This window comes from Microcebus murinus, chromosome 1 (assembly GCF_040939455.1).
Source record: "Microcebus murinus isolate Inina chromosome 1, M.murinus_Inina_mat1.0, whole genome shotgun sequence".
Taxonomy (NCBI): Eukaryota; Metazoa; Chordata; class Mammalia; order Primates; family Cheirogaleidae; genus Microcebus; species Microcebus murinus.
Genome location: NC_134104.1, coordinates 14,817,562 through 14,833,101, shown reverse-complemented (window position 1 = coordinate 14,833,101; position 15,540 = coordinate 14,817,562). Strand labels below are relative to the sequence as shown.

The 15,540-nt window shown below is 37.5% G+C and overlaps 1 protein-coding gene across 2 annotated transcripts in view; it reads left to right on the top strand.

Annotated features, from left to right (window-relative positions):
* The window catches only part of MAP3K7CL (MAP3K7 C-terminal like), a 44,410-nt gene extending 29,142 nt beyond the window's left edge, over positions 1-15,268 (top strand). For both annotated transcript variants that reach the window (XM_012764479.2, XM_012764478.2), the window contains exon 5: positions 13,438-15,268. In XM_012764479.2, coding sequence (XP_012619933.1) covers positions 13,438-13,618 — 181 coding nt within the window. In that variant the 3' untranslated portion in view covers positions 13,619-15,268. The remainder of the gene's footprint in view (positions 1-13,437) is intronic.
* Positions 15,269-15,540: the final 272 nt, after the last annotated feature.

Below are 15,540 nucleotides of genomic sequence, written 5' to 3'. Positions count from 1 at the left end.
TGTGAGATTCTCATGTATAAGATGATTTCAGTCTCCTTGATTCCAATAATCTGGCTTGAATAAAACTTCAGCCACCTCAGGCTAACTTAAGGTGGAAATATGACCAGTGTAAGGCTGGCAATTAGGGGAAGTAGTAGTATATAGCTGGCACCAAACTAAGGCATTTTGACTATAATTGTAATGGCAGGAGGAATTGCCATTGTGGGAGATTGTGTGGCCTTTCCCCAAGAGCAGGACCTTTGATAGCCATTCTTTTGCCCTAACGGGAGTTTTAGCACAAGGTTTACATCGCTTGGGTGGTTTAGGGGTTAGAGGTTCTACAGTCCAGGGTAAGAATATGGGAGGTATTAGTTAAAGGAAGTATAGTTTGGGGGATGGACACGCTTGAAGCTCTGACTTGAGGGGGGAGGGAGGGCATGGGCAATATACGTAACCTTAACGCTTGTACCCCCATAATTCGCTAAAATAAAAAAAAAAGAAGAGTAGGAAAAAAAGGAAGTATAAAGGAAGGCCAACTAGGATTACAAATGGTGGGAGTAAGGAGTGCTTCAGTGGGAGTGATGGTGGGAGGTCCACCCCATAGATTATAGGGATAAATTAGCCCTTTTGGTGGTCAAGCCAGTGGGCCAGGAGGCAAAGTGTACAGGTTTTGTTGACAGACTCAGCAGTTGGTAAGGTTGGCCCCAGAGGCAACTGCTTGGGAAGTTTGAATATATGTAGTGTTCTATAGCTACTTTGGCTGATTCCAGGACAGGCTATAATAATTGAAGGATTTCAAAATGATATTTAATGGGGGAATTGTTTTTTGTTAGTAATTCCTATTCTTTCTTAGTATTAGCATGGGCATGAAGTATGAGAAAGATGTATTTGGAGCCTGTGTAGATATATTTCTCTTTTTCCTTCCTAACTCTAAGGCTTTTATGCAAGCAATCAGAACAACCTTTTGGGCAGAAGTGTTGGGGGGTAGAGGTCCCATTTCTACAACACCATTAAGGCTGACTATACTATATCCTGCCTTCCAGATGCCATTCAGCGTGAAGCTACTGCTATCTGTATACTATCTTTCATCCGAGTTCTCCAAAGGGGTGTCTTTTAAGTTTGTTCTGCTAGAGTGTACATGTTCTATAGTTTCTGTACAGGAATATGTTAAGTTGGTGAGGGGTCCCATGGGATGATGCCCAGGGTGGCTAGATTTAAAGTTTGGTACACCTTGAGACTGATTTCTGGGTAGTCCAGCAGGCGGGCCTGGTATTTGGTAAGGCATCCTTCTGCCATTGGTGACCTTTTGTTTCTAAGACCACTTGGACCTGGTGGCATTAGTGGTTCAGACCTCTAATGACATTCCCAAGGTCAACTTAATGCCCTCATAGAGTCATGGCTGCTACTGTTCTCAAGAACCCAGGCCACCCATGGCCACTGAGTCCAACTGCTTAGAGAAATAGGCTGTGGGTTGAAGGCCCTGCTCAAGTGGTTGGATGAGCACACTCAAAGTGATCCCTGTCTTTCTACAGTAAAGAGAATGAAAAGCTTATTCAGGTCAAGAATTCCCAAGGGGCAGTTGTCAAAGACCTTTTAATGTCTTGGAAGGCCTTTTGTTGCCCTAGTCCCCAATTTAAGGGCTCAGCGTCAGGTCCTTTTAAGGCTTTATATAGGGGTTTTGCCATGACACTGAATCTGGGAATCTAAATTCTGCAAAATCCCAGCCACTCCCCAAAATGTCCTAAGTTGTTGTCAGGTTTGTGGAGGGCCAAGTTGTGAAATGGCTTCTTTTCTTTTTGTGGATAGGGAATGTTGTCTTGGGGTTAAAATGTATCCGGAATACTCAACCTGTTATAAGGATATTTAGGTTTTTGCTTTAGAGACCCTATATCCTCTGTTGCCCCAAAAGTTAAGAACCTGGACAGAACTTTCATTAGATGATTCCTTGGGGAGGGGGGCTGCAGATAAGAATATAATCTACACATTGAAGAATATCCCCCTGTAGAAGGGACAAGTCTCATAATGCCTTAGGCAGGGCATTTCCAAAAGGTGAGGATTATCTCTAAACCATTTGGAAGAACTGTCCAGGTATCTGGATCGGTCCACTTCGAAGCAAACAAAAATTGGGAGCCTGGATGTAGAGTGTTGCAAAAGGGGGCATCTTTCAGGTCCTGAATGGTAAACCAATTAGATTCTCTGGAACTTGAATTAAAATAGGATATGGATTTGGAACTATGGGATAGATCTGCACAACAGCCTCATTAATGATCCTTATGTCTTGGACTAGGTGGTACTCCCCATTAGGTTTTTTTTTTTTTTTTTTTTTAAGATAATGGGCAGGATGAAATCCCATTAGGTTTTAAGACAGATAAAATGGAAGTATTGCAGGGGACTGACTCAAATCATATACTTGCCCCAACCATCAGTGACCAGCTCTTTTTGTGAACAAAGGAAATTCACGGGAATGATTCTTCTGGCATGTTTTGTAGGTTAGTGTTACCAAGAGTTACCCATTTAAATTTATGTCCTTTCTGACTATGTATAATCCCAAAGACAGGAACACTTTTTAACATCTTTTTGTTTCCTAATCACGAGTCATAGGTGTTGGGAACAGGGTTAAATAAGAGTGAGGGGGATTTAGGGTGGCTGATTCCAGCTTTTAGTAATGTCCTCTGTGCACTTATGTTTTGTTTGTAACTTGTATGGTCTATATTTAAAACATGGAGCTAATATCAGCAATAAAATGCTGCTAAGATAAATTGTTAAATTAAGAAGTATGGTTATATCTTATATTTATATATAAATGAACTTGTTTTTCCAGGATTGCTAGTGATCAGTGTTTTCATTAAGACTTTATTGAAGCAGAAATTCATTTTGCAACAGATTTCTTCCTAAACAGTCATTGTTTTCAAGCAAGATAAATTGGGCCAAATGGATTTGACCCAGGTAATTAACTCTCCATTTTTTGATGATTCTGGTGAGAATTTCTTCCCCATCATTTCATAAAGTGTGGCTGATTATGTTGCCTCTGGTGGTTGGCTGGCATTAGCTAGATGCAAAGAGAGATGCTAACTAAGGCATTTTAAAGGAGAGTTTTTTTTTTTTTTCTTCAATTGAAGTCATTCAGGAACAGATTAAGGTTTGAACTCTAAGCTGAACTTCTCTCTCTTCTCCAGAGGAGGTCTCCCTGGATCAAGTTTGGGAGAATTTACAAAGGAGCAATGAGAAGAGTTGATATAACTATTATTTTTAAGCCATATCTATTGGATGGATAAAGAGAGTCAAACATTTTCTAGGATTATAAACTTAGCATGGCATGAATCCAGTTTAAAGAATCACTTCTGGCTTATGACCAATGATACAGGAGAAGCTTGTTCTGATATTTATTAAAATTTTGTTCTCACTGTAAACACAAACAAACAAAAAACAGGTATGGTGGGGAACTTTGTTGAAAGGTTTTAAAAAATTGCCAAGAATTCTGACATCTCTAAAGAATTCCTGGTATCATTATGCCTATTTATTTCTAGACTTTTTGCATCTGAATTTTTTTTTTTTTTTTTTGAGACAGAGTCTCACTCTGTCACCCTGGGTAGAGTATGGTAGTGTCGTCATAGCTCACTGCAACCTCAAACTCCTGGGCTCAAGCGATTCTTTTGTCTCAGCCTCCCAAGTAGCTGGGACTACAGACACATGCCATGATGCCTGGCTAATTTTTCTATTTTTAGTAGAGACAGGGTCTCACTCTTTCTTAGGCTGGTCTTGAACTCCTGAGTTCAAGCATTCCTCCTGCCTTAGCCTCCCAGGGTACTAGGATCACAGGCGTGAGTCACTGCTCCTGGCCCAATAGTTTTATATAATTGTATATATAGTAACATGGAATATTTAGCATGCTCTTTTCCATAAGTATGATAACAGTATTTTTACACAATATATATAGCCTTTTGTGTATGTAATAGAAACTTATATTTTTATTTATTTATTTATTTATTTTGAGACAGAGTCTCACTCTGTTGCCCCAGTTGGAGTGCCATGGCATCAGCCTAGCTCACAGCAACCTCAAACTCCTGGGCTCAAGCAATCCTCCTGCCTCAGCCTCCCGAGTAGCTGGAACTACAGGCATACGCCACCATGCCCAGCTAATTTTTTCTATATATTTTTAGTTGGCCAATTAATTTGTTTTTATTTTTAGTGGAGATGGGGTCTCACTCTTACACAGGCTGGTTTTGAACTCCTGACCTTGAGCGATCCTCCCACCTCGGCCTTCCAGAGTGCTAGGATTACAGGTGTGAGCCACCACGCCCAGCCAATAGAAGTGAGATATAGACAATTTATGGCTTTTGAAATCTATCACCAGATTGTTTGACAGGAATTTTTTAAATGTATAAGATTAAGCTATGATCAATTGTAAAGTTTGCTTTATTCTAGATAGAGTATTTTCTCTTGTCCAGTGCATAAACCACTTGTCTGTTATATGCATGAAACAATGTCCTGGATGCTTTGGTGTTTAGAAGATTGATTTAGAAGGTCAGAAAGAGACACTCTTAGAAAAGTCATGTTGAAGAATGTTATGTACTCTTTAAAACATTTTATTTTGTTTTTAATTGACACATAATACTTGGACTTATTTATAGGGTACAATGTGATGTTTTGATACATATAGGCATTGTGTAAAGATCGAATCAGGGTAATTAGCATATCCATCACTTGTCCTTTCTCTGTGGTGAGAGCATTCAAAATCCTCTCTTCTAGCTATTTTGAAATATACAATATATTATTGGTAACTGTAACCATCCTACTGTGCAACAGATCACTAGAAGTTACCCCTCCTAACTGTAACTTTGTATGTATTAGCCAACCTCTCTCTATATCCTCCCTTTCCCCCATACCTTCCCTGACCTTTGGTAATCACTGTTCTACTCTGTACTTCTATGAGATCAACTTTTTTAGATTCCACCTCTAAGTGAGATTGTGTGGTATTTGTCTTTGTGTGCCTAGCTATTTCACTTAACACAATGTCCTCTAGGTTCCTCCATGTTGTCACAAATAACAGGATTTCATTCCTTTCTATGGCTGAATAGTATTCCATCGTGTATATACACCACATTTTTTTTTTATCCATTCACCCATTGTCAGATGCTCAGGTTGATCCCATATCTTGGCTATTAACATTCAGTGGTTTTCAGTGTATTCACAGAGTTGTGCAACCATGATTGCACTTTTAGAACATTTTCATTACCCCAGAAAGAAACCTTGTTCTCTTAAGCAGTCACTGTCCATTGTCTCCTGACTCCTGGCCATTGGCAACCAGTAATCTACTTTCTATCTCTACGGATTTACCTATTCTGGACATTTCATACGCATGGAATCGTATAATATGTGGTCTTTTGTGATTGGCTTCTTTCACTAAGCGTAACTTTTGAAAGTTCACCCACATTGTATCATGCATCAGCATCAATTGCTTTTTATTGTTGAACAATATTCCATTGTATGGATATGCAATATTTATCCTTTCATCAGTTAATAGACATTTGGGTTGTTTGCACTTCTTGGCTATTATAAATAATGCTGCTATAAACATTTGTGTACTGGTTTTTGAATGGGCACATGTTTTCAATTTTCCTGACTATGGACCTAGACGTAGAATCTTTAGGTCATATGATAACTCAGTGTGTAATCTTTTGAGAAATTGCAAGACTGTTTACAAAAGGATTGTACCATTTTATACTCTCACCAGCAGTGTATCAGGGTTCTGATTTCTCCACATCTTTGTGGATGTGGATGTGTCATTGTGGTTTTGATTTACATTTTCCTGATGGCTAATGATGTTGCACAGCTTTTCGTGTGCTTATTGGCCATTCATATGTCTTCTTGGGGACGTGTTTATTTTTATTTTATTTTATTTTATTATTTTTTCACTACTCAGAGATAACCTATTGGTTATTATTTTATTTTATTTTTTTATTTATTTATTTTTTTTGAGACAGAGTCTCGCTTTCTTGCCTAGGCTAGAGTGAGTGCCGTGGCATCAGCCTAGCTCACAGCAACCTCAAACTCCTGGGCTCAAGCGGATCCTCCTGCCTCAGCCTCCCGAGTAGCTGGGACTACAGGCACGAGCCACCATGCCCGGCTGATTTTTTTATATTATATATATTAGTTGGCCAATTAATTTCTTTCTATTTTTATGGTAGAGACAGGGTCTCGCTCAGGCTGGTTTTGAACTCCTGACCTTGAGCAATCCGCCCGCCTCGGCCTCCCAGAGTGCTAGGATTACAGGCGTGAGCCACTGCGCCCGGCCTATTTTATTTTTATTTATTTTTTTATTTTAGTGTATTATGGGGGTACAAGTGTTAAGGTTACGTATATTGCCCATGCCCCTCCTCCTCCCTCGAGTCAGAGCTTCAAGCGTGTCCATCCCCCAAACGTTGCATATCTCACTCGTTGTGTTTGTATATACCCATCCCTTCCTCCCCGCTCCCACCCTCCCGACACCCGATAAATGTTACTCCTATATGTCCACTTAGGTGTTGATTCATTAATACCAATTTGCTGGTGAGCACATGTGGTGCTAGTTTTTCCATTCTTAAGATACTTCACTTAGTAGAATGGGTTCCAGCTCTATCCAGATTGGGGACATGTTTATTAACATCTTTTGCCCATTTTTGAATTGGATTGTTTTTTATTACTGAGGTAAAAAATTTTATGTAATTTTAGTGGGTTCAAGCAAAACACTAGAAGAAGGTTTTCATATGGGGTTACCACAATCAATATGATTCCTATATTCTCATATCTGTTAATATATATATAAAATGCTGATGGGGAGATCAACATCCCATCTAGAGAAACATATCAGGATGAGGACAAAAGGATACATATGTAATTTCTAAAATCATAGTCTAAAATTAGCCCAGTTTTGATCTGTCTTTAATCATGGTATTTATTTGTACAGGAGATTTTCATGTTTAACCAGAAGCAATTTATTTCTTTGGGACATTCCTGAAAGCAGAGGTTTTTAAACTGTGTTCTGGTGAGTCTCTCAATGATTGTGGATGGAGAGGATGTCAGGCAGGGGACTGTACCAAGGTCAACTAGAGAAGCTTAAATTTTTTTTTTTCTCAGAGAAAGGGTCTCGCTCTGTTACTCAGGCTGGTGTACACTGGAGTGATCACAGCTCACTGCAGCCTTAAACTCCTAGGCTCAAGTGGTCCTCCTGCCTCAGCCTCCTGAGTACCTGCGATTATAGATGCATGCCACGACACTGAGCTAATTTTTAAATTTTTCCTAGATTTGGGGTCTTGCTATGTTGCCCAGGCTGGCATTGAATTCCTGTCCTCAAGTGATACTCCTGCCTCAGCCTCCCAAAGTGCCGGAATCACAGGCATGAGCCACCATGTCTGGCTGAGAAGGTTTAATTTTATCTGTTTTATTTGCTTCCCTTCAGGGTATGACTTTCTTTGATAGATCATGGTTGCACAACTCTGTGAATACACTGAAAACCACTGAATCAAAGCATACTTTTCTTAAATATTTACTCATCCCCCCAAAATTGTTTTCATTATCATAAACAGTAAATGGGAGACATTTCTCCATAAGTGTTTGTAGGGTATGTTCAACATGGGGGAAAAGTTCTATCCTCTCTTTCCTATGATGTCTGATACGGTAAGATGCCTTCTGGGTAAGGTACGAGGTTTGAATTCATTTTCCAACAATGGAGATGTGCTTACAAAGATGGACTTGGTTAGCAAGAATAAAGGACAGTACCTGGCTTGCAATGGGGTTTCATAAATACTTGTTAAGTCAATGAATAGAAGAGTCAAAGAGCTGTCTCAGCTTTTCACTTGCTTAAGAGGCAGAGGTACTGCCAAAGGGGATCTTTCATTGTAGCATTTAGTTTTGTGTGAAATCCCTCCATCCCAGACTTCATCAAGCTGTGAGATTACAGTTTCTGTTAATGCCCCAATCATAATGATTTGGGCCATTTACACCATTTAATCACATGCAGTGCAGTCGTTTAACTGGAATCTCCTTCCCAGGCATCTCTCCACTTAATTGTCTGCCTGCACATGTATTGAAAGGGACAGAATACTTACCTCTTCTTAACGAGAATGCCTTTAAATAGGTTTCCATTGCTGAGGAAAGAGGCTCCAATCCAATCTCTGGGGGAGGAGAGCAAGGAAACCTTTTGCTTTTCACCTTCTTTTTATCCTAGGATTAACTCTTTTCAGATGATTTACAAGTTGAATGTCCATTTCCCTTAGAGCAGTGGTTCTCTAAGAGGCAATTCTCTACCCATCCCACTTCCCACCTCAACCCTACATTAGCAATATCTACAAACATATTTGGTAGTAATAACTGGGAGAAGGAGTGGATTTGCTTCTGGCATCTAGAGAATAAAGGGGCCAAGGACGCCACTAAACCTACTATACTCCCATTGTATAGACAGCCCCCAAGAACAAAGAATTGTCTGACCCAAACATCAATTGTGCCAAGGTTGAGAAACCCTATATCAGAGCAAGTCCCACTTCCTCTTCCAAGGGTGCAATATTGCTCTTTGGTTCCCAGAAGATATAAGTATGTTTGTTCATGCATTATTCATTTGTAAGGCTTCAATATCTTAGTCTAGAATGAGCTTTGGAAATCCCAGTTCAATACCATTTATTATTCCTCCACCTGCATAAGATGAAGGTAGACTTTCATGTGCTTTTTGTCATCTGCTGGCATCTACTCCTCTTCTATGTACAGATGCTTGTATTTGATAAGATTCTCAAAAACCACCAAGAGTGCAGTTTAAATCTGTGATTGAAAATAAAATTCTCCCTAGGATGAAGATATTATTTTATTACATTATTATCCAGAAGTCTTTAGTTCACTGGGACCAAATTGTCTAAAATTTTGCCTTTTCCAAATAAAAGCCTTTAGTCAACTTTGAAAGTGCCAAGAACTATGGAAATGGTCTTCCTAGAACAGAGAAATATTTGTCCCACTGATGAATCCATGTCTCAAACTCCTGCAACATAAAGAATCTCCTTAATATTGTCATTAATTTCTGCAAACTTTCAAAGTCTTTACCAAGTCACTTGAACTTTTCCTTCCCCCATTTGTTTTAGCAACTGAAAACTTTTCCAGGCATGTGGCTTAAGATGGGACAGCCAATGATCTGTGTTGGACCCCAAGGCTATGACCTTTAGACTATTCAACAACACCGTATGGAATTCAGTGTTACAGGTTTTGACTTAGGAAATAATATTTATGTAACTATGGTCTTCTATCTCCGTATCACATTACATTGAAGGGAATGATAGGCAGGATAACTGAGAAATCAAAGGCAGGACCATGTTCTAGTCAATTATAAATTTGTTCTTCAGATTATCTATTTATAAGACTGTGTCTGCAGCTTGATGTGCCAGAGTTTAATTATGAATTAATAATGGATGAGCATAAATATGTCTACATAAATAGGTCCTAGACAGGAAACAATAGACGGTTTGACAGTATTCATTGAATAGCTGTATGATTGGTTACCAAATGCACGAAACTAATTTGGAAACCTGTCAATTGAGTCTTCTTGATTCCAGTAAAGGAGAAATTATTATTAACTTTCTCCAATGTGAGAAGATTGGAATAGACAGTTTTGACCGTTCTTCTTTTTGTTGCAAATTACGCAATTTTGTGATTTATTATCTCTACCAGTCAAAACTCATAACAGATGGCTTTAAACGAGGCCAGACATGGAGCCAGGAAGATAGCCATTGTTATTCCCAGTACTGGCAACTCTCAGACCATGATTTGAAAGTGAAACTCTATTTCCACCTAAATTATTTGCATGACACAAGTAATTTGAAAGAAAAAAAATAGAACAAAAATAGATAATTTGGTGAATAGAGGATTTAGAGCATCTCTCTCTATTATTTACTTATATAGGTTTTACTTATTAATTTCTTTAGGATAATTACATGAATACTTTTACTAATCAATATTTAATTATTGACATTTACTGCTTAAACTAGACTTGGCTTAAAGCTCTAAACATTTAATCAGAAGGATAGGCTTGATTTCTGGCTCTTATTAGCTATGTGACTTTTTCAATTAAATGGAGCACATTGAATTTCTCTTTCTTTAGCTTTAAAATATAAACTAATGTATTTATCACTTAGCTGCCTTTTTCTTTAATTATTCAGTAGGTATTTATTGGCAGTCTATTCTATTTTAAATACCACAGAAGATCCAAAATCAGTAACAGCCCAAAGGAATTTTGTGTATATGCGTACCAATATTCCAGATTATTGTCCATTTGTCCCTGTTGGGGCACTTTCTTTTCAATGCCTAGTTTTGCTCAGTGAATACCAAATTGGATGCAAAAGTCAGTTCATTGGATGCAGGAAGAAAATACTAGAACTTCTATTCTGATTTAATTTTTGTTCTTTTTTCCAGGATGACTTTATTTTGACAGTTTCAAACTTATATAAAGTTGCAAAAGTAGTATAAAGAACACCCATATTTCCTTTACTGGATTCACTAATTATTAAAATTTTCCCCAGTTGTGCCTTATTTTTCCTCCCTGAACATTACTGGCATTCTCTTTCTTTCTCACCTATACACACACACAAACACACATACACACATTCTCTCTGCGTGTATATATGTATATAAATATATGTATGTATTTATGTGTATATGGACATAAATATATGTGTGTATAAATATATGTATGTATGTATTTGTACACATGTGTATGTATATACACACACCATCATCCTCCGTTGCCCTAAACACTTCAGTGAGTATTTTCTAAGAATAAGGGCATTCTTTCATTTAACCATAGTATGATGCAATGACTAAAATCAAGAAATTTAGCATTGATACAATGACAAATTAGTATTGGCTATTTAATCCAAAGTCCATATTCAAATTGAATCAATTTTTCACTAATGTTCTAGCTATTTTTTTCCCACTCAAGAATTACAGATTGTATTTAGTTGTATTTAGTTGTCATTTCTCTTTAGGTTTTTTTTTTTTTTTTGAGAAAGAGTCTCGCTTTCTTGCCTAGGCTAGAGTGAGTGCCGTGGCGTCAGGCTAGCTCACAGCAACCTCAAACTCCTGGGCTCAAGTGATCCTCCTGCCTCAGCCTCCCGAGTAGCTGGGACTACAGGCACAAGCCACCATGCCCGGCTGATTTATATATATATATATATATATATATATATATACTAGTTGGCCAATTAATTTCTTTCTATTTTTATGGTAGAGATGGGGTCTCACTCAGGCTGGTTTTGAACTCCTGACCTTGAGCAATCCACCTGCCTCGGCCTCCCAGAGTGCTAGGATTACAGGTGTGAGCCACCGCGCCCGGCTCTCTTTAGGTTTTTAAAATATGGAATATTTCTTAACATTTAACATTTTTGAAGATACAGGCTAGCAATTTTGTAGAATTTTCCTCAATTTGATATTTTCTGGTATTCCTCATGATTAAATTTAGATTATGCATTTTTGGCAAGAATACCACTTAAATGATATTCTGTCTCTCACAGTGTATGTTGTATCTATTCACCTCATTACTACTGATATCAACTTTGGTCACTTTCTTCCAAAGTTCTCCATACTTTTCCCCTTTGCAATTAATAAGAAATTTGTAGGAATACATTTTGAGATTGTGTAAATATCTTGTGACTCATTAGTCTTTCACCCACTAGTTTTAGCATCCAATCTTATCTCGTTACATATCTATATTTGGGTATGCTTTGTAATGTACATGTTAGTGCATATATGATTTACAAATGAATATACAGACATGTAGAAATAGTTTGGGCTTGTGTTCAAAGTTTTATGTTTTTAAACTAATAGTATTATATAATAAAAAATGTTTGGAGACCTAACTGAATGAGATGGTCGGCTATTTTCTTGTTCTGGATTATTGGAACACAACAGGTTATACTTTCGATCAGGAAACTCCCCGTTGATCCCTGTGACCATGGGCTTATTTCCAATATAAACTTGAATATTATTGCTTTTCAGGAATATATACTTTCCTTTTTTCTTATCATAGTATGTAGTATCAGATCGGTATCTGATCAGTGGAAGAAGGAAGAATAGGGGCTTTTAGAGATGTGGCCAACAATAATAATGAATGAACTTAATAAGGATAATATTTGTCCTTGTTACACACTAAGGCACGATTGTTGCTACTTTAGAACAGGGGTTCAAAACTGTTCCCTGACAACACATCCACAGAGCCTCAGGGGCTTTGCAGGGTTGAGGGAGGCTAAGAAGAAGGCTTGGGACTGAGACTGGCGGCAGTGTGTCCCAAGCTTTGGTCAGTTGGGTACAACTTCCATGAATTATGCCATATCTGCACTATCATTTACTCAATACTTTTCTTTAAATCAGATTTACATAGATTTTTTTTTAACTAGTCTACTCTTAGGGTATATGATGTTTTGAGTTTGATATGTTGGTTTCTATTTAAAATACATATTAAAAGTCTTAAAACTTTGCCTAGGTATATCTACAATCTTCTAATGATATTAATAACGCCAGCAGTACAAAGCCTTCCCTTCAGGAAGCCCATCTAGGAAACTATGTATCTGAAGAACATTTACCCTAGAGAGGAGGAAGAAATGTGAGGCAAAGGAGAATTTAATTAGTTCTAGTCTAGGTTAGGATTAACTGACCCTATAAAGGCAGCAGACCTGGTTGTCATGTTTATTAAATCTAAACACGGACTGCAGATCTTTAGCTCCTTATAATGTGTATTTACATCAATGAATTATTTACAAATATTTACTGAGAACTGAATTTGCTTAAGGTGTCACTGTAATTTCCTCCTGTTCCCTCTGCCTACTTTCTCAATTTTAGAGTCAGGCCAGGACTAAATGGATACACATTATTTTGTTAATGAGGGCTGAAATATATATGTAAGGACTAGGGAAAGACATGGGAAATATTACAATATCTGCAAGGATAGAGTTGGCATTCTTTACTTCTAAGAAGCCCAGTGAAGATTTGTAAAACTCAGATATAGAAAACAAAGGACGATAAAATCTAAATTTGGAGAACACAGACTTGGTAAGGGGCAAACTACCAGACAATAAATAGCAGCATCTTAAATTATAAACAATTATAAACTGATGTTTTATTTTTTTCATAAATTAGTTGCAATTTTTATAACTTCTTGTACTCTTATAAAGATCACTTTTTTTGACTATTGAAGGACCTGTGGGGCTTTTTTTTTTGTATATGCTAATATTTTGGGTGTGTCTACTAGAGGTGCTAGAATAAAATAAAAAGATCTAAATAAAGCTTGCAAAGTTGGCAAAATAAAAGTAAATCATTGGAGGCAAGTAGAGATGGGTAGAAATTTAGAAAAGCAGAATGAAACCATCTGCTTCCATCATGCTGGTACTGAATAATTTGCTTTTATTGAACTCTGTCTATCTTCCTGCCCTGTGTGCCCTGCATCTTCAGGAAGGAGCTCATTGCCAAGCTGGATCAGGCAGAAAAGGAGAAGGTGGATGCTGCTCAGCTGGTTCGGGAATTCGAGGCTCTCACGGAGGAGAATCGGACGTTGAAGTTGGCCCAGGCACAATGTGTGGAACAACTGGAAAAACTTAGAATACAGTATCAGAAGAGGCAGGGCTCATCCTAACTTTAAATTATTCAATGTACACTTAAGAGGTTGGTGACTGCTTTGCGCTGGCCAAAAGATTTTTATTTTAAAGGAATAGTGAGTCACATTGATTGCTACTCTTTATTACCCACACGGCAAGCGTTATAATGAGTTTAATGCTTTTCAGCTTCTAGCTTGAGAGAAGGGGATATTTTATTTTAAATGAGATCATTAATGCAAAGCTGTTACCAATATATGTTTTCAGAGATCAGAATTCTTTTCCAAAGATATATATTTTTTTCTCATTTAGGAAGATGTAACCATGTCATATACATCAAGGGTAGAAAATGATAAAAATAGAGTATTGACTGACCCCTGTAAGAGTCATGAGCTGAGCAGAGTTAAGCCATGCAACACACCAGTAGGATGTTCACTGTAGTCCCACATCTGTGTGTTTTTAAATTGCATGCCTTTAATATTTCAAATGTGCTCAAATCTAAACTGTCAGAAACTTCTCTGCATATATTTATGTTCACCAGTCAGACTTAATCCCTCAATGATTGACTGTACTAAGAATAAATGGTTGCATATCATAAAAGCTTCCTCATGAAAATATCAGCAGAAATCATATTTGTGCCCAAAGCACATTTGCCAGTGCTAACTTGCTATTATAATAAAGACAGATAAGGCTGCATTTTCTTCACACTGTGTTACCTACAGTAAACATCTCTGCCTTTCTCTGTGTGTTCTAGGGGGAGGAGGGGACATGGAAAATTTTTGTTTGGATATTACTTGGGTGTGTTCCCATGAAAACATCAGTGAAATGGTAACTATTACTTTGTTTTGGATTTAAGGAGATGTTTTAGGTCAGTGACAACTAATGGGAATGTGTAAGTAAATTCAGAATGAAAATGATTTTCCCCTTGTTCTACCTATCACCATATTTTCATAAATTGATCTCTGTGTTAAATGTCCATTTCTATTCGTGTAACTTCTTTTTCATTAAACATAGATCAAAACTGCCAGTTTATATTTTGTTTCTTTCTTAACTACATCTGTTTATTTAAAAATAAATAAATAAAAATAAATAATCAAAATTTATTTATTTTTTAAAAATTTCAATTGATTTATGGGGTGTTTTTTGTTACATGGATGAATTTTATGATGCTGAAGTCAGGGCTTTAAGTGTACCCATCACTAAAATAGGGTAAATCGTACCTGTTAGGTAGATCCCCCTGATCTCCCACTTCCCTCCCCCCTTCTTAGTTTTCAATGTCCATGACACCACTTTATGACCATGTATACCCATCAGTCAGCTCCCACTTATAAGTGAGAACATGTGGTATTTATTTTTCCATTCCTGGGATACTTCACTTAGGATAATGTTTTCTAGTTCCATCTAAGTTGCTGCAAATGACATTATTTCATTCCTTTTCATGGGATGTATACTCCAAGGGGTGTGTGTGTAGGTTGATCCTTGCAATTGTGAATTGTGCTGCAATGAACATTTGGATGCTTGGGTGCAGGATTTTGGTTTTGTTTTGCTTTGTTTTTATAAAATGACTTCTTTCCTTTGGTTAATCTCTTTTATACTAAAAGTTGGGATGTCCTAATCCTGGTCAGAATTTGTTCTTAGCTGTATTTGCATGTGCCAAAAAAAGAAGTGAAGTCTCTTTTCTTGGAAAGAAATCATGTGATTTCTCATATAAACAACTCAGAACTATAATAGTGAATATGAAACATTTGTGTCTTACGGTATTTGCCCAAAAAACATACAATAGTTCATTAACACAATAAGATGGCCTTAGACAGACCAGTGGTTCTCAAATGGGGGGTGATTTTGTGCCCAGAACACATTTGACAATGTCTGGAAACATTTTTTTGGTGCATCAACTAGTATGAAGGGGTGCTACTGGGATCTAGAGGGCCAAGGCCAGGGATGCTGCTAACCATCCTACAAT